The 23,662-nt window shown below is 39.7% G+C and overlaps 1 protein-coding gene across 2 annotated transcripts in view; it reads right to left on the bottom strand.

Annotated features, from left to right (window-relative positions):
* Positions 1 to 23,662, bottom strand: part of NELL1 (neural EGFL like 1) — an 822,741-nt gene that overhangs the window by 413,818 nt on the left and 385,261 nt on the right. For both annotated transcript variants that reach the window (XM_032881211.1, XM_032881212.1), the window contains exon 13: positions 13,457 to 13,582. In XM_032881211.1, coding sequence (XP_032737102.1) covers positions 13,457 to 13,582 — 126 coding nt within the window. The remainder of the gene's footprint in view (positions 1 to 13,456; positions 13,583 to 23,662) is intronic.

Genomic DNA, 23,662 nt, shown 5'->3' with positions numbered 1-23,662 from the left:
TTTCACAATGCAGAATACAGACATAGGCATAGAAAACTGTAGGAGGAAATCTTCCAGACATAAATTATGCATGCTTTATTATTATTATTATTATTATTATTATGGATTTCTTAATGTTACTACAATATACATGTATTATTTTATCATTATAGTCACTTTTATATTTTTATTAAACTTGCTGTTTTCTTTACACATCTCTTTGTGTAAATTCCCTTTAAGGACATTTCCCAACTGCCAAAGACCTCATCCTGGAGTCCAACCTACACTGAGTTCTGACCTTCCATCCTTCCCCTGAAAACAATTTGTCCCGTGGCCACGACAAAGGACTAAGTAGATGCCAGCCGTCTGGGCTAATAAATGTCAGCTGTGTTCTCAGTTTAAGGGGCATCCCTTCTCAGGAAACAAGCTTAAATGTTTAAAGAGAACTTATGGAACTTGTTCCAAAACTCTGGTCTACTGCAACTTACAAGCTATTAACTTCAGAAGGCAATATTTCCCTTTAAATCTACCACCAACCACTGTGAACTCCACTTCTCACTGGTCTCCTTAACCCAGCAGCATAAGCACCTGACTGCACCTGTGTTTCCAGAGACTCTGGACCCTGTCTCTAGAAATTGAGTTTCTCAAGAAAAGCAGCTTTTCAAATGTATTCCAAGGTGCCATGCTGTCCTCTGAAGTGCTTCAAGAGCTTGAAGAGAAGAGGGGAGGGATAAGGAAATGTGGTTACTAGGCTTGAGGCTTCAATACTAAGCCAGTACTAAAAGGTCAGTCAGTGGGTGAGGCTCCTCACACACTGAAACCTTAAAACACAACCCTCTCTCCTGCTGTAATAAACAGAGATGCGGAACCCTGAAGGAGTCTCCCCAAGATCCCAAAGCTTCTAAATGGCAGAGTTGGGCATAAAACGGGCTTCTCTGTGCCCCAAGTCCCAGGCTCTTACTTTCTTTCTAATAATGGCAGTTGCTTCCTAAGCATCTGCAGACCACGTTGCCTCAGCACTTTAAGGGCATCTTCAAAAGGGCTCTGATAGTGGTTGCATTTGAGTCTCCGGAGTCAGGAGCCCCACATTCATCTCTCTGCTCCCCTACTTCCTAGCCGGTGGTTATGGACCATTCTTTAACCTCCTGACATTCTCAAGTCAGCTTCCTCACATGTAAAACGTGTATTGAGCATCAGTGCGGAGCCCTCTTCTAAGCACTTTATAAACACTACTGCATTCACTCCTTGCAATTCTGGGAGCAAGACCTGTCCGTTAATCAGAAGTTAAATCAAGACGATCCAGGTGACAAATGCCTGGCATTTTAGTAGGAAACCAGGCCCATGTGACTCAAAGACTTCTGTTCTTTCTCCTTCTACAGAGATGAGCTCTAAGTCAAGCTGTAGATCAACCAAGCTGTGGACCTGGATCTATTTCTTAAGTACCAGACCCCCTATCACTTCTCAATTCTTCTTTCGCCATCTCCCACCCAACAACAGAACTCCTTCAGACACCTTCCTGTAGAAAATACATATCTCCACCATTAGTAATGAATGCCTTTCTTCCAGTACCAAGGCTCTTTCCCACATTTATTATCCGTAACTCACAATTTAACATTTAGTTATGTGCCCTATAAAATTATTCTCCTTAAATGTAAATTCTATGTCCCTCAAAGAGACCATAACCTCCTACAGGTCAGGAACAATAGCCTATAGAATCATGGAATTAGAAGTTTCGCAAAGTTACCATTAAAAAAAGAAGAAGCTGAAATCTTTCAAAAAGAAAACTTATTTGGAATCCCAGCTCTTCTGACTAAAAACTACTGAGCTAGTCAACCTTGATCTTTCAAGGTCCAAAGAAAACCAGTGAGTTGGTGATATTCATACACTGAGCTGGTAGCAAGGGCAGGACTAGAATCCAGGACTAGACACCATGGACTAGATGGACTAGAATCCATGTTGCTGGTTTCTCATCCAGGGATTACTTTACTATGGAAATCCCAGGCCTGTTCAGTCTCTTCTCAGTATCTCTGCCTTGGTCACAATCCAGAAAAAAACACTGGACCACACCTTGAACCCGGAAGCCCTGCCAGAAGGACTTACAAAGAATAGAGCAGGTGGGACCTACCCATCAGGTCACCTTCCTGGATCCACATAGAAGGAAAAGAGCATCATAATTCCAAGAGTCCTTTAACTGCCATGTTGGCCAATCAAGTTCTCCAGGAATATGAGGAAGCAGAGCCACGGCTTTAAATCTCTTTAGTTGAGATTCATAATCTAGGTCACTCAGGATAAAAGGCACTAGCATTACCAAGTCATAAACATTTTTAAAAATTTAATGTAGTAGGATAAGAGGGGATTTGAACAAAATAAACTTAATCTCACCTTTGTCTAGCATTTTCTGTTATTTTAATAACCTTTTTCTGACATGAAAACACAATGCAGATTCAGAGCACTGTATTCCATTCCACAGAAAATTTGGAAAATACTAAGCATAAAGAAAAGATATCATAGATAACTGTCCACTCAGATACTTTGTTACTTATTTATTTGGAGGGCTATGCCTTGCCTGGTTTCTGTGTCTGTATATGTGTGTAACTATGCATGTGTTCATTCATAATTTATATTTACCATTGTAATTGGAAAACAATATATATACCAACTTGAATCTCATCCTACTATACAGTGACAGAATATTCTTCTAAAAATTATTTTAATATTCACTGTATTCCCAAATATGGATTTTTTAAATTCATTTAATCAAACTTCCATTAGTTCATATTTAGGCTGCTTTCAGTTTCAGATGGCCATAAAGAAAATATTCTCACATATGTAACTGAGACTGATTGTTTCCTTGGAACAAGTTGCTATAAATAAATGTTTCTAGGCCTTTTGATAAATGCTCAAATTGCCTTCAAGAAAGTTTGTAACAATTAACATTCCTATCAGCAATGTATGAAAGCGCCTATTTCTTGGACCATCTCCAGAAATGGGTGATTAACATATAACTAAATATATAGTATCTATCTATACATCTACCCACAGATAGTCATATACATACCTACTTGCATTTCTTGTAATTACTCCTAAGCTTGTAAATGTTTTCAAACCTTTGAATACTCTTAACAGATGCTGTCAGTTGTCTTTATAATTGTGGATCTATACATACACACAGCCTTCTCCTTCATTGAGAATGGAACCCAAATTTTGTTTAGATATAAGTTAGCCAAGTACTATAGAGAAAGCTGGGACCTACGACAACCTTAGGGATAAATCTTGATTCAAGCTAATTCTTTTTGTCTAGGATATATTTTATTAATAGTTATTTTGAACAGTTTTGGCCAATGAGACATGAAAACAAATCTGCTGGAGGTAGCCTTCTAATAAAGTTCTCTTTGATCTTAAAAAAAATCACTACAGAAAGGGAATCCTCTGTCCCTTCTGACTTTGGGACACAGTTAGTCAAACTATGATGCTAGGAATTACTTCAGCCATTTTGAGACTTTGAAGGGAGATACATCAAGTTCAAACTGTCACGCTGAAAATAAAAAGTTAAAAAAAAATCTGTCACTGATGAGGTTATGGAGGAGCTAAATTCACTAATTCTGGAAACACTGTCCCTTTAGACTTTGTTAGAAGAGAATATATTTATCATTTAAGCCAGTGAAGTCAGAAGGGTTTTTTATTATTATGTCCTTTAAAATGATCTGAACTGATACGCCTATACTGTCCCACTTTATGCTTCATAATCTTCTGTAGAGAGGATACTGATGAAACAGCATAGAACTCAAATCGTTTTCCAATTCATAAAGCAAATAAGTGGCAAAGCTTTCAACCTGTAAAATTTATACACAAATATATGCACTAGATTTTTAACCATGAAAATTTAGACATTTCACTCTGGCCCATGAATCAGTAATATATATTCTCAATTATCTTGAAGAAATCCTAAGATGGCTCACTAAACCTTAAAATAGTAGGGCAATAGTTACGTATGTGCACTGACCATATCTTGGAGATGGAAATAAAGAGAATAAGTAGCTCATTAGGTTATTAAAGAGAAATGTCCATGCACTGTGTCCACCCAAATGTGGACACAGCCAGGCAGCATGACTAGCCTCGATAATGGTGTAAGTGCTAAGGCATCCTTAAACTCCTTTCCATGAAAGCTTAATTGTGATTCTGAACACACCATTCCAACAATAGAGAGTGTAGAAATATTAACAAGCCTCTTTGATGAATTTGGGTCAAGGGTAACACAGTACTTAATAGGTTTGTACACAAATATCGTGGGGGCAGGCTCCATCATTCATCTTAGTTTCTCTGCAGCAGTCAATGGTCCTAGATCCTTTACAACAGTGCTGGTATAAAAAGAACTCACTCCCACTTGAACCCAACAAAGAAGCCAAACGCAGCACAAATCCTTCAGACTTATTTTCATCCCAAAACCTTACAGGGAATGTCCTTTGTTATCCCCAGACATATTTACTGATTTTAAAAACCTTAGCATTATTTTAACACTGCTATTGTGAAATGCAATAAATATCTGACTGTTGGCTTTTCCAGAATTCCATATGGAAAACTGAAGTTGCCCTGAAACACCCAATGTTCCATGAGTTTTTACCCTATGTAATCCCTGTGTGGAGGGGCCTCTCAATTTCTTCCTTTTATTTCTTTAGTTGACTTTGTTTCCTTCACCTGTCATAGCAGAGAAGCCCAGTCACAAAGATGTATGTACAAGTAATGTAGATTTCTATAATTCCTTCAATTTAACTTAATGAATGATTCTCCAATTCTTCTGGACAAGTGGGACTGTGGAAATATCTCAGTCATCTGAGAATTCCCTACTTCCATCAGGTTGTGTCACAGCTCTAGAGGATTCCAAATGAGCAAGACATTGGCAGAGAGGGAGCAGTCTCATCCTTGTCCCAGAGGACCCAGGGTGCCACAGAGAGGTCATGTATCTTTAGAGCTCTTTGAGGCATCCCAGCACTCATGTCACAGTTGAAGATTCAGAATCTCCCCATAAGGTCCCGCCTGCAGAGGTATCACATAGCCTCTCTCTCTACGGTCTTTTTTCCACCCTAAATGGTAATTCCAGCACAGTTAACAGTGTTTTATTAGTTTCAGGTGTAAAATATAGTAATGAACATTTCCACATCTCAGCCAGTGCTCATCACAAGTGCTCTCCTTAATTCCCACCCCCTATGTCACTCACTCCCCTAGCTACCTCCCCTCTGGTAACCATCTGTTGGTTCTCTATAGTGGAGTATGTTTCTTGGTTTTTTAATCACATTTTTTCTTTGCTCATGTGTTTTCTTAAATTCCACATGAGTGAAATCATACAGTATTTGTCTTTCTCTGAGTATTCTATTTCACTTAGCATTATACTCTCTGCTTCCATCCATGTTGTTGCAAATGGCAAGATTTCATTCTTTTTTTAAGATTTTATTTATTTATTTGACAGAGAGAGAGATCACAAGTAGGCAGAGAGGCAGGCAGAGAGAGAGAGAGGGGAAGTAGTCTCCCTGCCAAGCAGAGAGCCTGACGTGGGGCTCGATCCAAGGACCCTGAGATCATGACCCGAGCTGAAAGCAGAGGCTTAACCCACTGAGCCACCCAGGCGCCCCAAGAATTCATTCTTTTTATGCCTGAATAATATTCCACTGCATAGCTATACCACTTCTTCTTTATCCAGTCATCTGTCAATAGACACTTGAACTCTTTCCATAATTTGGCTCTTGTAAATAATGCTGCTATAAACATAGGGGTGCACGTATCACTCCGAATTAGTGGGGAGGTTTGGGGGTTTTTCTGAGGGGGGTAAACACCCAGTAGTGTGATTGCTGGAACAGAGTAGTTGTGCTTTTTAACCATATGAGAAACCTCCGTAATATTTTCCACAGTGGCTGCAGTGGTTTGCATTCCCACCAACAGTGCAAGAGGGTTCCTTTTTTCCCTACATCCTCATCAACATTGTTTTTTTATGTTTTTGATTTTAGCCTTTCTGACAGGTGTGAGGTGAGATCTCATTGTGGTTTTGATTTGCATTTCCCTGATGAGTGGCGTTGAGCATGTTTTCATGTATCTGTTGGCCATCGGGATCCCTTCCTTGTAGAAATGTCTGTTCATGTCTTCTGCCCATTTTCTAACCAGATTATTTGCTTTTTAGGTATTGAGTTGTATCAGTTCTTTATGTGTTTTGGACAGTAACCCTTTATCAGATAAGTCATTTGCAAATATTTTCTCTCAATCATTAGGTTGCCTTTTAGTTTGGTTGATCGTTCCCTTTGCTGTGCAGCAGATTTTAATTCTGATGTAGTCCCAATAGTTTATTTTTACTTTTGTTTCCTTTGCCTCAGGAGACATATCAAGGAAAAGGTTGATATGTCCAATGTCAGGGAGATTGCTACCTGAGCTCTCCAAAGATTTTTATTGGCTGAGGTCTCACATTTAGATCATTAATCCAGTTTGAGTTTATGGTTGTGTATGGTGTAAGAAAGTGGCCCAGTTTCATTCCCTTGCATGTTGCTTTCCAGTTTTCCCAATACCTTTTGTTGAAGAGAGTGTTCTTCCCCTGTGTATATTCTCTCTTGCTTTGTTAAATATTAATTGACCATCTAGTTCTGGGTATATTTCTGGGTTTCCTATTCTGTTCCATTGATCTGTGTGTCTATTTTTGCATCACTGCCATCTGTTTTGACTACTGGAGCTAATATAACTTTTAGTCTGCAATTCAAATACCTTCAGCTTTGCTTTTCTTTTTCAAAATTACCAAAGTAATTTTGTAATTGGAAAGTAATTTGGAATTACTTTAGCAATTCAAGGACTTTTGTGGTTTCACATAAATTTCAGGATTTTTTGTTCTAGTTTTGCAAAAAATGCTAGTGGTATTTTGACATGGATTAGATGTGTAGAATGCTTTGGGTACTACATACATTTTAACAATATTTGTTCTAATCCATGAGCATGGAATGTCTTTCCACTTACTTGTGTCACCTTCAATTTCTTTCATCAATATTTTATACTTTTCACAGTACGGATGTTTCACTGCTTTGGTTAGGTTTATTCCTAGGTATTTTACTACTTTTCATGTACTTTTCAGTGGGATTGTTTTCTTAATTTCTCCTCCTTCTGCTTCATTATTATGGTATAGAGATGCAACAGATTTCTTCATATTGATTTTTATCCTGAGACTTTACTGAATGCTTTTATCGATTGTAGTAGTTTTTCAGTGGACTCTTTTGGGGTTTTCTACATAATATCATATCATCTGCAAACAGTAAACATTTTACTTCTTTCATACTGTTTTGGATGCCTTTTATTTCTTTTTGTTGTCTGATTGCTGTGGCTCATACTTCCAGTACTCCGTTGAATGAAGTGGTAAGAGTGGACATCCTTGTTTTAAGGGGAAAGCTCTCAGTTTTTCCCCACTGAGTATGATTTTAGCTGTGGGTTTTTCACATATGGACTTTATTATGTTGAACTATGTTCTCTTTCAACTTACTTTGTTGAGGGTTTTTATCATGAATGGATGTTGTACTTTGTCAAATGCTTTTTCTGCATCTACTGAAATAATCATATGGTTTTTAGCCTTTATCTTATTGATGTGATGTATCACACTGTTTCATTTGTGAATATTGAATATGCTTACATCCCAGGAATAAATCCCATTTGATCATGGTGAATGATTTTTTAATGTATTGTGGACTCTGTTTGCTAGTATTTTGCTGAGGATTTTCTCTCTCCAGAGCTTACATATATCAGAATGCAGCCTTGGAGGCAAGGGCCCTTTCTCCAGAAACTGGTTGAATCATTATTTCCTGACCTTATGTTATCCACTCTGGATTTTCTAGTCGATAATAGGGAGAACAATTCTCCTCCTTTCAGAATCTTTTCTACCAGGGCTCCTGGGTGGCTCAGTCCTTAAGCATCTGCCTTCAGCTCAGGTCATGATCCCAGGGTCCTGGGATGAAGCCGCACATCAAGTTCCCTGCTTCGGAGCTTTCCCTCTCCCACTCCCCCTACTTGTGGTCCTGCTCTCCATCTCTCTCTCTCTGTGTCAAATAAATAAATAAAATATTTCAAAAAAAAAAAACCTTTTCTACCATTCTGTTTTACAAAAGCAGACGGCATATTAGAATCACCTGGACCTTTAAACAAACTGAAGCCAGGGAGGTCTCAGACCTAGACCAAACGCAAGGGTATAGCCGAACATTAACTTTTACCTGTGTCCTGAGTGATTCTAACCTGAGCTGAGAGTTGAGAATTTCTGCACAAAAACAAATCAAGATCTTGGAGCCCTGCTTCCAGCACTGTCACATCCCTCCTCTGAATGGGAAAGTGGGTAACAGAGCCAACCATTTAAAGAAGGGGGGAAAAAAGGGTGGGGACATACCAGCCAAATCAAAGCAAAGGATAAATGTCCCCTAATAATCATCACAACTTTTAGCTGGGTTTTGGAATACCCAAAATTGTAAGTCTTACTTTGACTTTCTTTATTCAGTGTATCAGTAGATGCTTCCTGCCATCTTTAATAAAAGTAGTTTTGCACCATAAAGCATTTGATACAGCATCTTTCACTCAGTAGAAGTAGTCTACAGGCCCATGACTGGAATTTCATTCTTAAAGCTATCTCACCTTTTCTGAGCCTGAGAGCCAAGTAATTAATAACCCCTTAATGCTGCCAGGGAGTCAAAAGTAAGTAAGAACAAGCATGTCCAAAACAAGCACATGCTATGTGCTTTAAAGATAAGGATAATCAATAGACATTTTATGACCATGCTCTACTAAGTTGCAGAATGTTCTATTTTGGCTCTACTTCATATGGCTCTGCTTCATAAAATGACATCAGGTACTTCATATTTCAAAGTGTTCTTTATATCTTCTACCTTAGGAGAAAAGTTTTGTTTTTTTTTTTTCTCTTTCCGAAAACTGGTCTAAAATTTGTCACAGTGGCCTTTTACTCCTACTCCTAAGTCTTTTAAACTGTTGCCTCACCACCTTTCATTATAAGGTACTTAATTTAAACCACTAAAATTAATGGACTATGATATCTAACTATAACCAAGCTTATTTGAAGTATTTCAAACATATACTTTCTTCAAGCTTTTTTCCATGCCAATATCAAGAAAATACAATTCTTCTGAGCAAGGTAATAGAAATCACATGGGATACAGGTTATCTTATTTGTTTCGTTTATTTCTTACCTTCATTGGAAGTTTCTGGCATAAAAATGAATGCTTACCCATTACTGTCAAGTACCTGTCTTATTGCTGCATGCTTTTGTCATAAATCACAGGTATTCTGCTTTTGAGCTGCCTGAGAATCTAATGATAACATCTCATCAAACAACTTAAACACAGCCTTAGTTTAACTGGGGATAAATGAAAGTCAGGGACCAGTAAATCAAGGAGTCTGACCATCGCAAAAATCAAAAGGTAAAGAAAAGAGAAAAGCACCCCACCAGACAAATTTCAGGGAATCCTCCAGTTTCAAAATTCATAAAAGAGCAAAGACAACCCATCGTTCTCTTATAGGAGAGAAAGTAAAGTGAACCAGACGCACACAAATCCTAAGGCCAAAAACTGGCCCAAGCATCCAACGTTTTCAATCTCACCCTTTCAAAGGGCAAGGGACGCTTTCCTAGAAAAAAGTACAGAGCCTCGTATATAATACATGGCCACGTCGGGGAATCCCCAACTTCTAGGGGTAAAAATTAAGTCATAGCACATTTCAAGTTGTGGGTAAGTATTCTCGATGTAAAACCCTCCTTATTTTATTTTCCTATATGATTTTTTTTCCATTTTTAAAACAAGATAAAAAGGGGGTTAAGAGTTAAAGTTTCTTTTCTATTTGACACACTGCGTTTCCCCTTGAGCATCTATTTGTCTCAGGTGTAGTCTTTCTAAAAGGACCGTGGTTACCAGCATAAACTCTGGAAACGCTATCTCAGGGTTTCTTCTTTGGAACTTAAAAAGGGCTAACAACTAACATGAGATTAAACACCTAATACTCATCTAAATTCTACTAAGACTTTCAAGAGGGATTGATTTGGCAAATACTGGAACATATTTTGACAGTGAATATACATTTGAGATTTTTCATGTGAAGACGTTGCTTCAATCATGAACTCTCAGGGCACAAAGGTCATTTATCACTATTCTCAGTGACTGTATTTCCTAATACTCGTGCCTGATATTAGTTATGTATTAGATATATGAATAAATGAATGACATGGGTGAATCAATCAATCATTCAATAATCTATTACCAAAGCTGGTAGATCTTCTTTACTTCTAGGCTCACTAATTTTTAGTTGAACATAATTTTTCAGTATTACTACTGACTTCTAGGGCAGTTTGGGTCCAGCTAAATGGCACACTAAAAGAAAGAAAACAGTGACCTTCACATACTTAGAAAACTAACTTATAACAGTAGCAGCAGATACTGATTGCTTTGGGACAGAGTCTAGAATGAACTTCGGAAATCAGGAATGCCAATAATGAGAAATGCTGTATCAGGAGCTTGGGGCAAACAAAGGATGCCTTCAGGTCTGTCAATTTCTCCCAGAAATTGATCTTTGAAAAATGAAATATCTGAAAATATGCCTTACAGTGGCCAACATCTATTATACACCTTACTTATTACCACAGACAAATAGAGATTCAGAGGAAGAAGTCTTTGCCAATAAAGAAATGACAGAGATTGGAGGTGGGGACCAGATCTGTCTTGGAGGTGAAAAGCACCTCTGGCCTAAGAGGCTTACTTTCAGGACACCAAGGTAAGTATCAGAGCTCCAGCTTACTACGCAAGCATCTCATGGAGGCCCTAGAATTTGGTCTAGAGGAGAAATGGCAGGAAGAATGCTTGTCTCTTAGGTCTCTTCACTCCCATCCATTTTCTACACTGTGAAATCCTACCCCAATCCACTCACTGCATGCTAACATGCCTCAGAAAACTCCAGTAGATACTCTTGGCTTGCAAAAACACCCTACACACTCCATTCTGGAAATCAAGCAACTTTTTCTTATTGTATTTTTCTTGTTCTTCCATCATAGTACTTAGTGCTGCTTAATATCATCATCATTTTTATGAGACTACTTTCCCCAACACACCATGTACTGTTGAAAAGAAAAGGGTTATTTTAATAAACAGCTCCCGTCAAAGGAAACACGATCTGTTGAGAATCTATTAAGTGTCAATCACTACGGTATTCACTATCACCATCTACCAAATATTTCTAGTTTTCTCCTATTTCTAGGCATGAACCAGAATTCTACTTCCTCATCCCCTTATATTGGTTAGGTACTGTTGACTAGATTTAGTAGACGAGGAGAGTGTGGAAAGGGTACGTGTCCCTCCCTGACAGCAACATGGAATGAGTGTTGCCAAGACCCCCCAGCCTCTCTCTTTCACATCTTGGTGACTGGAAATGTTCACAATACTGACTGTTCTATCTGCTTGTACCTCCACAGTAATTATGACAAGCAGAGCAGCTCTCCTGCTGACCAGTGAAAGACAAACAAAACCTTGTTATTTTAAGTCCAGCATATTTGGGGTTGTTACTGCAGAACATCCTGACTGATCCAAGTGCCATGATAAACGTTTTCACATATACAATCTGATGTTCACAATAACCTAAGAGTTACATATCACAGCTACGGCAGATACAGCAGATACAAGCTTTCATTCATAAATGAATTTTTTTTTAAAAAATAGCCCAAGGCTAAATAGTTTAGTTCATTCCTTCATTCAATAAATATTTTTTGAGTACTGCGCTCTGCCAGGTTCTCTACACCCACAACTCCTCCAGCTATGTTATGTTTTTAAGTAACCAAAATAAGTAGTGAACAGAAGAGAAAAGGTCCCCGCTCTCAGATCTTATATTCTATTAGAGAATCAAAAATTCAAATTTTTGAAAATCACATATAAAAAGTAAAAACTCTACATGGTGATAAGTGATATTCAGAAAATTAAAATCAAGTGAGAGGATCATGGGTAGCCATCTAATTATGTAAGTCAGAGAAAGTCCTCCTGAGCCTCTCCCTTTTTTTTTTTTGAGGGGGGATGCTTGGGTACCCACTGACATGCACACCCTTGTCTTTTATTCCAAATAACATAGTTTGCTTTCTCAAAGTAATTCTATAAATAACACATTTTTTATCTCGTTCCATATATAAACCACTAGGCAGGGCACCCATCCTTAAGAGGCTTCCAATGAGCACTGAGCTCCAGTCTTTTCGCCCTCTGGGAAAAAGTAAAGCAGAGGCAGTATTCTGCTGTGACTTCAACAAGGCCTTTCTACACAGCAGGGCCTTAAGGTTTAGGGAGTTCCATGATATGTGCCATTGTTGTGGAAGGATATTCACCAGTTCCTTCTGATCATAGAGTTAAGGTAAGTCATAAGAACAAAGAAACAATCATGCAGAACATCAGATTTTTAGACTGTTTGTTTACGGTCCAAAAGGGTTTTTGTGCCCCCCCTCCCTTAAAATGTTTAGCTCTCAGCATGCTGTGTTTACGCAATCTCTTCTCTCTCTAGGAATTTTAGTTATACCACATAAAAGATAAATGAGATTGGCCATCTGAGGCCATCAGAAACCTATATTACTCTCACATTACCAGCTCCTTAGCCGAAAAATAGTAACTTATAAATATACAACAATCAATGGAAAAGGTTTTTTGGATGTACAAACATGCTTCCCTAACTTCTGCCACTTTCTGAGCTTCTGAAAAGGTCTTGGGAATAAAATACACTAAGAGTAGCAGTCCATTCTGAGTGAATGAGGGAAAGGTACAAAAATGACTGAAATTTTGTGCTCGAGGGGCACTTTTCTTATAGATTACAGATTGGTCATTTAAAGACATTTGACCAAAAACAAAAGACTCAGAACTTTCTACCATTTGTGGCCAAATTACTGTTCACATCTCCATATACAAAACTGGAAGTATATTGGAATCCCCCCATACCAAATGCCCACAAAGCCAGCACTGCTCACACGAAGGCACCGCCCACATCCCTAGAGTTCCTTCCGGCTGAGCACTGCGAGCCCTGCCATATCAGGGAAACTGACCGTCAGCACATGTCAATCCAAAGTTTTGACTGGCTCCGAAAATTCCCAATCCCTGACCACTAGGTACTCTGTTCCCCTCTAAACTTAATCCTTGCCTTTCTCGATGGGGACAAAGTACATTTTCTTATATACAAAAATATTCCAGCATGACAGAAGGAAAATAATTTGGTAATTTTCTATCCTTAAAACTGATGTCTCTAGGTCTCCTGGGAGTAGAAATAAATTACACAGATAAAACTCCTTTTCGCACCTTTTTCTCCAAAGGGAAGGGTAAAATAATGCAAGAGAAAAACTAGCTGGCTGGTTTACAGTAGTACCGAGGACACCTGGAGCTAAATTTAACAACACACCTAGGGTGCAGAGAAGGGGTAAATCAGAAAACCGAAGTTGCTTCTTCGTGCTCACCTGTGCAAGAGAAGTCATCGATTCGGATGTAGCCTGGGACACAGTCACAGCGATATAACCCAGCCAAGTTCACGCACACAGTGTTGGCATGACAATAATGCATCTTAGCTGCACACTCATCAATATCTGAAAGAGAACAAAAGAAGCAACATCACAGTTAGGTGAAGGAATGAACCCTACTCACTGTAATCATCTGACAAGGAAATTGAAATGGGCAAATGTCCATCAAAGCTAAGAGAAAAAGCAAGATGCAGTAAACACAAAAACTCAAATGCAAATTCAGCTGTACTCAGGTGCTTTAGATCCCATCTTGAGCTGAAAGTATTTCGAGAAAGAGGCAAGGTGAGATGTAACAGTTAAGAAACCAAGATTGGGGCGCGTGGGTGGCTCAGTGGGTTGGGCCTCTGCCTTCGGCTTAGGTCATGATCTCGGGGTCCTGGGACCGAGTGCCGCATCGCATCGGGCTCTCCGCTCGGTGGGGAGCCTGCTTCCTCCTCTCTCTGTCTCTGCCTGCCTCTCTGCCTACTTGTGATCTCTCTCTGTCAAATAAATAAATAAAATCTTTAAAAAAAGAAGGAAAGAAAGAAAGAAACCAAGAAGTATGAAGATTGAATCTGCTGTTATTAGTCTCTCTCCAAGGAGGATGCTGGAGTTAAACATCCAAAACCAAGGAGTTTTGTGTCCAGTGAGTTGATACCAATTAATATTTATTAGATGTCCACTGTACATGGTGTAGCTTGTATAAGAGAGATCAAGAGGATCCAGCCCTCTCTGCTCGTGTGTCTTACTAAGACACGCTTTAATCCATCTGTTAAAAAATGATGGCGCAGCCAGTTTCTCCCATGTTGTACCGTGAATATAGACAACAGCTGTTGTCTAATGCAAACTGACATCTTTTGTCCCTTGACCTAGAGATACTTCCCGTGTGACAGAATAATGGGCTGATTCAACAAAAAGATTTCTTTCTCTCTGAAATGGCAGTCAGAGCATCACCCGCTTCCTCATGGGCATTCACGGTAAGAACTGAAATAACCCATAGCCTTAAGCAGAGACTTGAGTCTTTCCTGGAAGTTGTTTTCAAAACTGCCTTGTGTGTTCATTTTACTCAGAGCGCTTATGGAGATGGAGAGGAAGGAATGGTGGCGCACAGCATGAGGACCTAACACAATGAGAGTTCTAGCTCTGGTTCTTCCAGTTACTAGCCTGTGACTTGCATTTAACCAAGCCGAGTCCCAAGAGTCTCATCAGTTTGTCATACAGGTCAGTTCTGAACCTACTGCTTCACATCTTTCAATTCATTATCTAATATAAGCCCCATTCAATTCCATGATCCGAGTACAGCACTACCGACATTCTGAAGTCTAGAATACTGAGGCTTAGAGAAGTTAAATATCTGGCACAAAGTCGCCCTGTTAGGATTTGAACTTAGAAATCAGTCTCTTATTTACCATGCTTTACTTCATGGAAACACCTTGAAAAAGACAGTCAAGCGAAGTGTTATTAGGAAGGTAACCACCCGTCCTAATGCACTTCACGTGCAGCAACAAGGATAAAAACAGCTATGATGGGGCACTAGAAATCTTACTTATCAATTTTAAAAGTGGAAGAAGATTGACTTATTTCCTTATGAAACACACTGAAATAGCATCAGATTCTTTTCAGCACTAAAGATATGTCAGTCCATAAATAAAAGTTAGTGTGGAATAACTGAGGTCCTAGAAGGACACTCAGCAGTTAGCAAGACTTCCTTAAATGTGAGGACAAAACACGAGAAATTACTGAAGTGCTTCAGGCAATAAACGAAGTGTTCTACTTACTCAAGATCATGTGCTTCCAAAAATGATCTAAGACAATGCACAATTATAATAAATGGACAACGGGACTATAAAAACTATATAATGAGATTCCATCAAGCTAGGGTATGAAGGGAACTCTCCAACGAATTTAAGATAGAACAGTAACTGCAAATAAGCATGAGATGTAGTTCAGATCTTTCTGGCACCCAGGGCATTAGAATTCTTTAACAAGTCAGTTCCTGGCATCGTTGAAGCATTGTGCTTCACAGAACAGTGGATATCACAAAAGTCAAGAGGAAAAGGTTTCCAGTAAGGAGTGATGATCACTTTGGTCACCTACTAAGAAGTTGAATAAGACCAAGACATCACTAACCACTAGATCTGGCATGAAGTAGTTCACTGCTGACCTTGACCTAGGAAGTGTAGATTTGGGAAGGTGGTGGAGAAAAGCCTGAGTCGAGTCAATTAAAGACAGGAACAAAGAGGAGGGAACAGAGAAAGAAAAACAAGGCAAACCTTCTGAGATTTTTTTTTTCCCCATAAAGAAAAATGGGGTAGTAGTTCTGGGGAGACTCGGTATCAAGACAGTCTTGCATCAAGATGGGAGAGATCACAGCACGTTTGTAATGCTCTTGGGAAGGATTCGATACAGGTGAGGCAAACTGATGATGTAGAAGTCAGAGAGCATTGCGGGAGCAAAGTCTTGGGGGAAGCAGTGCCCAGGTGGAAAGAGTCATTTTGACAACAAGAACCAAGCCGAGATCAGGGAAGACGTGGAGCTGGCTGGCAGATTTGGTGGAGGGAAGGGGAAGTAGTCCTCCTTTGCTTGTTTTAATTTTCTCAGTGAAAATGAAAAGAGAGGGTAACACCTGATAATCAAGAAAGGGAGGAGGTATCAGATATTTAAGGAATGGGGATAAGGTATTAAAGAGTCATTTTGATAAAAGGGGACAACATTTCTTCAAGCATATAGTTCAGGGGCTAAGGAGCTGCTGTGATTTGTGATCATGAATGAGTTAGTGAGAGCAGTCAACATGGCCATGTGTTTTTCTCCAATTTTACTCAAGTATTCTGGAAAGTGTGGTGTAACCAGAGATGAGTTTTTATCCAGCTATAAGTCAAAAGAGATACAGGGGAACTGAGAATAAAGAAAGAGCTAGTGATAATGAGGTATCTAGGAATCTCGGCTATCAAGGACAGATGTGAGGACATGAAGAGGGAGGCAGACAGTTGAAAGCAGGACTGGGTACTAGAGGTCGGCACTGCACTGCACTTCTCAGATATCACTTCAGAACTAGAGAATTTAATCCCCCAGCTAATGGGACTACTGTCTGCTAATGCCATCAGTTGTTATCCTTTTATGGAGAATGTCCTTGGCTAATGAGAGATTATATAATCACAGTCACACTTTCATCCTGGGAGTGACCTACAACAAAAACTGATTCTCAATGACCCCAGCTCAAGATAATTCTAAAGGACCATCCGGATTTCAGAGCACTCAGTGAGATTGAGCTAACTTCTCCCTCTGTCCAGTCCTACATTCTTGCCTTCCCCAGAGGCCTTCATGCCAGGAGCACTTCCTAATAATCTCCCTGCATCCCAGCATCCAGATCAGAGTTTGCTTCTTAGAGAACCCAAACTGCAGCAGGAATCCTAAGGGAGGCAAGGTGTGGTTACTGTGAGGGTACTAGAATGCAAGAGCTAGAAAGCTAGGAGACAGGGTTGTAAAGTGGTGTGCTTGACATTAATATTTTGGAGGTGATTCGGTTCTTGTTGATTCCAAAGTCTTTCATGCAACAATGCGGGGAGTAGAAGAACAGATCCCTGTAAAAGTGAGAGGCTGGGAATACCAGAAAAAGCCAGGCATTGGAGGGAGCTGGCTGGCATTGGTGTTGTTCCTCAAACATTACCAGTTTTCCTCCTCCAGGGCACACCATACAAATGTACTTCCCCATCCTCTTTGAAATTAAGCATAGCTATATGACTAGACATGATGCCTGAGCAAAGCATACCACCCCTAGGTGGAAAGATTAAGAGCCAGCACTTGACTTACCACATTTTCTTGTTCCTGCTTTGGAAATCATGGAAGCACACAGGTGGGTACCGTCTCAGCCTGGGTCCCTGAGTGAGGAGCCTGATGACGATGCTGCATGAGCTAGAAAGAGGCTTCTGTTCATTTAAGCCATTGGGCCGACCCTGACTGGTGACTAGGAAAAGCATCTCAAAGAGACCATTAATTAAGCTTGATCTTAAAAGATGAACAGAAATTCACCAAGTAGAGACCAGAGGTGGGGAAAAGCAAGGGAAACTATAGAGGCTAAACTTGTTGTCTCTGCAGAGTTAGGAAGGGAGAGAACCAGTGAGTCGTGAACACTAATTATCCTTCTGCTAGGCCCTGAAGCAGAGGATGACCAAAATGCCACCACAAACCTCACAGCCTGGCAAGACATTGAGCAAAACTTTTAAGTTCTACAAAGAATGGAAGACCTTTTAACAGGGGGATTGGACGTGGTCCGAGAGAGCCAGAGAGGCAGTCTCTGTGGATGTGACGTTTCATCGAAGACCTAAAAGGTGAAGTTGAGAGGAATAACATACCAGACAGAGAAGAATGTTGGAGAAGAATTAGGGAAAGGACCTTTGTCTATTTTAAGTGAAACTGGCAAGGTAAGCTCAGGCTGGATCCTGCTGAGCCTCATGGGCCACGGGGAAGGAGTCTAGACCTTAGTCAAGCAGGGGCATAAACCAGTTTCTGTTTTTAAAATATCACTCAGCTGTAGTGAAGAGAATGGATTGGAGCTGGCCAAGCTGAAGGCTAAAAGACCTTGGTATTTGACTCTCTGAGATACAGCCACACTGAATTCTGGCTCATTCTGTAGGGAGGTACAGACATTCTTTAAGATGAGAAACTAGTCAGGACTTGCCAGAGAGGAAGTTCAATCTTCAGCCCATGGGCCACAGCTGCCAACCGGCTACTGACTCCAATGAACGTTCCCCTGTCATAGACCCCTCAGCTCCTCCCAGAGAGAAACTCCTGGCTTGTTTGCCTCAGGTCACTGGATAAGTGATGAGAGGCATCTGCCTCATCAAGATTTGAAGGAGTTAGCTGGTTTTAACAAGCTTATTTTGAGTCAAACAGCTGAACCATCCCTTTGTTTCAGAGGATTCTCAGACTCGGAATAAAAATATTTTCAAAAACAGGACGGGGGGATGGTTAGAAGATTCCAGGGAGAATTTCTCCAACCTTTTCTCTCCATGAGTCACACTGGACACTATGCCATACATCCCCGCTGGACCAGAGAGGTATCTCTGCGCTGGTTTCATTTTCACTTCACACCATTGATAATTTCAGCTCTTGCGGATCTCATAATTTCCTGGTACCAGTCCAGAAAAGGCACCAAAATAAAGCAGAAAAATTGATAAATGTACCAGAAAATTATACTGTTACAACCTTATCTTTATTACTTATTCCCCATCACGCAAACACAAGATACAGAAACTACCTAGTTATAAAACTAATGCAGAGGGGACGGAAAAAAATTGTCAAGTGTTTAGAGTCCTCTAGCTGGGTCCCTTGAGGAAAGAATACTGTAGGAAGGAAGGAACTGAGAATTTCCCTGTTTTTTGGATGGGGCTGGGGATGGACCAGCAATCTGGCTAGTCCATTGCTAGCGGATGGACTAGCATCCACATCTGCCGAAACAAAGATTGCCTCTTCATCCTCGGGGAAAGGCACAACCCTGCAGACAGTTTCGATAGGCCTCAAGAGTGCTTCAGAAGGAAATCTGATTATAGAATGCATCAAAACAGAATTAACGAACATCTTCAGAGTTGAAATATCCTGAGAAAACAATCTTGAGAACTAGTGAGGTGAGATTTTTAAAATGAGCCTAAGACAAATGCTGCTTATTGTTCACAAGGATTCTGACAGGTAATGAATAATTACAACAACAAGCAAACAAACCCCAGAGAGAACTCCCTAATTAAAGAACGCACTGAGGCTCACGGGAAGAAAAGCATAATGCCCAAAGCACCAGAGATTTTAATCTGAAAGTCATCCAACTTCTGCCCAGGTGGTGCGGGTGTTCTGTCTGAAGTTGATTTCTTTCCCAAGCAAGGGTCTCTCCTGGTGTGACATTCAGTCCAAATCCAAAAGACAAGAGGCTAAGCCTAAGGCTGAACCTCAAGGTGGAGACTAGACACACTCTAGTCCCAGTTCAAGTTAAAGGTCTCAATCAGTATAAAAAGTTTTTATAAGAACAACAGTTAACCTAATTACTGGAAGGATGAATGGGTTGTCTTGCTTTGTTTTTTGTTTTTATTGTGGGGTGTTTTTTTTGGCCTTTTTTTTAATGCACCATTAGGCACAGGGTAATACCAAGAAGAGTAAGAGGTTCCATGTGTATAACTTCAGAGGGTAAAACTAGGTAGCATCTCATCACTCCATTTATTCTTCTTGAAAGAAATAGGTAGCCCCATGTCCTGATGAGGGAACGCGGCTGGGGGATTATTAGGTCACTTGCCCAAGGCACAAAGTCATAAGCCTAAGAGTCTGTGTTTAAATCCACATGGTCTGACTTCAGAGTTGGCACTGTCCTCACAGTACCATTTCTAGCCTTCGAAAATGATTCAATCCTGTAACTCCATTACATATGTCTGATGCTGCCAGGAAGCCTGTGGAAATGAGTAGATCTTCAAATTCTATGTCTGTGTGCAATGCTGTTCCTAACATTTGTTCTGATACTACACTCTGTTGGAAGAGCGATGCTAATCCATGCATCACTGGTTCTTTAGCTCTTTTAAATCAATCTTAACATTTTCACACTTTGGGCTCCAGTGACCCAGAGCCCCAAAACAGGTAGTAGGATTCTGTTCCTACCATGAACCCAGAGCTTGATACAGTCTCAATGCTGGTTGCAAAAGACTGATTGTCTCCTTTAGGATTAGAAACTAGAGACAAAAGTTCTGGTTGTTTCTTTTTTAGCTTTTTAATATTTTTTGAGAAACATTTATAAACCCCACTGCAATATATATCAGCCTGAGTATATGGGGCTCGAATTACGATTCATTCGTATAGATTGCTTGTCACCTTTGAAATATTGGAGCTCATCTTCTGGTGGTCTTTTGAAGTAATAAAAGTACATGATTTATGTCCCTCCCCAGGATGGTGAAGTAGTTTGTTTTCATTTTCAAAAGGTATACTTATGGACTTTAAAATGAAACTTGATGTGGCATAATGATTCTTCATATATCACCAGATTCCATCTACATAAGAGTTCAGAGCAAACACAGACCCAAATTTGGCATTATCATCATTAAATTAGAGTGCAGGGTCTGGGTAGCTAAGATAGAAGCAAATGCAAAGAATTCCCTTGATAAAATGGTATGATCTACTCCGACTTGTTGCTAAGAATTTCCTAGAAAAAGGCAACATGGAGAAGGTGAGAAGGTTGGAGCTGAGGGGTTGGTAGGAGGTGGTTATGCCTACTTCTCATGCACATTTAAAAAGGAAACAGAATGGGGAAAGCAAACCAAAATTTACTGAGACTGTACTCTGTTGCAAGCACTGTGGATATCCCATCTCATTATTTCCATAATTTCCATTTCCATGCCATCAAATATTTCCATTATTTTCATCCTCATTATTTCCACTCCATTTCCATTATTTCCATTTCTCATTATTTCCATCCATTTCTGACTAGCATCAGAAACTACATATAGAGTACCTAGAATTTTAACCTAGGTTCCTGGGACTCCAAGAAGCATACTTGTTCTACTCTGACTGCTGGACCAAGAGTACTAGGTTGACAGTCAAGAGTTAAGTTATACTTCTGCTTTTTATATTAGCTAACTATAAGCACTGGCAGGTCACATTTTCTTCCCTAGACCTTGATTTTCCCATCTATGATATCAGGGAGTTGGACCAGAGAGTATCAAAAGACCATCCACCCCCCCATTCTAAAGTTCTTGACATATTCAAGCTTTCTGTCCACATATCATAAAAACCTACTGAAGCACTTTCTCTTGAACTACCCCCCTCTCTTCTCTTATTTTGAGGAACGTACAGATGTTCCAGAAACTTTCTCAAGACACAAGTCCTAAAGAATACTATTCAGATCATCCATGTGTTCTCACTGTTCCTTGATACCTACAGTCAAATAAGTTGTATCTCCCCTGAAAACCAAGAGCAGCTAGAACTAGCAAACATATATCCATACAAAAGCATTGATTTGGACAAGTTCTCCAAAGACTAGTCATTTAACCTGCAGGGCAATTCTACCAGACTTTAATTTCCTGCCTTTGCAGAAATCGAGTTATAAAAACATGGTGGCACTGGCCAATCAGTTGTTAGAATTATCAATGCTCTCCCTCTGTGTCAGACTGGATATTTTTTCAAGTCTATCTGGTCTCTGACTTGAACTTATAAAAATCCAGTCTGGTAGACAAGATATGGATTATTATGCTCTATTTCAGATGAGAGAACAGAAGCCCAGAGAAAATAGAAAGAGAATCCAAAGGTAGACCAATAATCATTGAGCTGATAGCAAAATCAAGGTCTTCTAACTCCAAAACTAGTGCTTTATCCAATGTTCCATGCTTCTCTATAATTATGGTTTTCCTCCTGAAAAAAATCAAATGCCTATAGAATCTAGAAATATAAATCAAGTGCCTAAAGAAGGTAGAAGATCTATATACAAAATATGTCCCTTCCACAAAGAAAGCCATTGTCTCTTATTTGTCTTAAAACGTACATCAATCTTTCATTTTCCTACTTCCAAGAATAAACAAACAAAAAGGTTCTATCTTTCAGGGACAAAGCACAGTGCAAGGCCAGTGACTCATGGAAAGTGACACTGCATCTCAGTGGGGAAAGATAATCACAAGATTTTTGACTGTGAATAACCAGAGCTCCAGTCAGATAATGCCATGAAGGAGTAGTAAGACATCATTGCATGGCACTTAGTATGTGCTAAGCACAGTTTAGAAATGTTTAGTAAATTGTCTAAGGTCACACAGCTAGGAGATGTACCTGGACTGCCAAGATACGAATTCTGGTAGAATGGCTCCAGAGTCTAACCTCTGAACCCTCTAGTACTGCCTCTCAGTGATTGGGCTAGATCTCTGATCTTTTTAGAGAAGTTGCATATCCAAGCATTATTGTTTTTCTTTTTTTTTTAATTTAATTTCTTTTCAGTGTACCAGAATTCATTGTTTATGAACCACACCCAGTGCTCTATGCAATATGTGCCCTCCAAAATACCCACCACCAGCCTCCCCCAACTTCCCACCCCCCACCCCTTCAAGACCCTCAAATTGTTTTTCAGAGTCCATAGTCTCTCATGGTTCATCTCCCCCTCCAATTCCCTCAACTCCCTTCTCTCCATCTCCCCATGTCCCCCGTGTTATTTGTTACCAAGCATTATTTTTTTTTCAAATTTGCATTCTTTCTTTTCCCAAACATTTCAAACCAAGCAAAATATATCTATCAGATTCAAACCATGAATGTCTGTGCCTTAAACCATGTTATCACAAGGAGCTTTCGTGGAGCAAGGAAGAAAGGAGGAAAAGGAGGAAGGGAAAGAGGGAGACAAGAAGAAGGGAGGAGAACAAGGAGGAAGGGAAGGAGAGAGAGAAGGGGAAAAAATGGTAAGTCAACCTAGAGAGGTGCCTAGATAACTTCTATGGACTAAATTGTGCACCCCCATCCAAATTCATGCTTTGATACCCTAACCCCCAATATGATAGTATTTGAAAATAGGGCTTCTGGGGAGGTAATTACATTTAGATGACACGATGAGACTGGTGCTTCAAGATGACATTTATGCTTTCTATGAAGAGGCTCTATATAGTTTTCGCTTGCTCTACCATGTGAGGACACAAGAAGAACACAATAATCTGTAGGCCAGGAGAGCCTTCACTAGATCCCAGCCACAATGATACCCTCATATCAGACTTCCAGCCTCCAGTATGGTGAGTCAATTCATTTCTGTTGTTGAAGCCAACCAGTCTTAGGCAGCTCCAAAGCTAATAAAATAACTCTTTAAATTTCTCTCTTGCCTGGTGAAATGGATTTTTACATCATCATCTAAGGTACATGTCAAACAATGTCTAATCTAATATTTGCAGATTAAAACTCTAAGTAACCTTCTGGTCAGCCCATGCACAGTAAAAAAAAAAAAAAAAAAAAAAAAAAAAAAATCTTCCTAGAGTTACATACATCACAAGGTAGAAATTAGGTTGTTGGTTTTCTGACATTTAAATGTATTTTCCAAATATAGCTATGTCAGATATTTGAAAAAGTCATGCCAGGATGTTTATTTTCCCTGCTGGGTTCAATTTCAGAATCAAATTCTATCATAAAATAGCATATCTCTGTGCCATTGGAAATCAAAGCATATCAATTGTTAGCTGA

This window comes from Lontra canadensis, unplaced genomic scaffold (assembly GCF_010015895.1).
Source record: "Lontra canadensis isolate GAN:19392208 unplaced genomic scaffold, GSC_riverotter_1.0 scaffold74, whole genome shotgun sequence".
Taxonomy (NCBI): Eukaryota; Metazoa; Chordata; class Mammalia; order Carnivora; family Mustelidae; genus Lontra; species Lontra canadensis.
The sequence above is the reverse complement of the archived record's forward strand: the minus strand, read 5'-3'. Positions and strand labels throughout refer to the sequence as shown.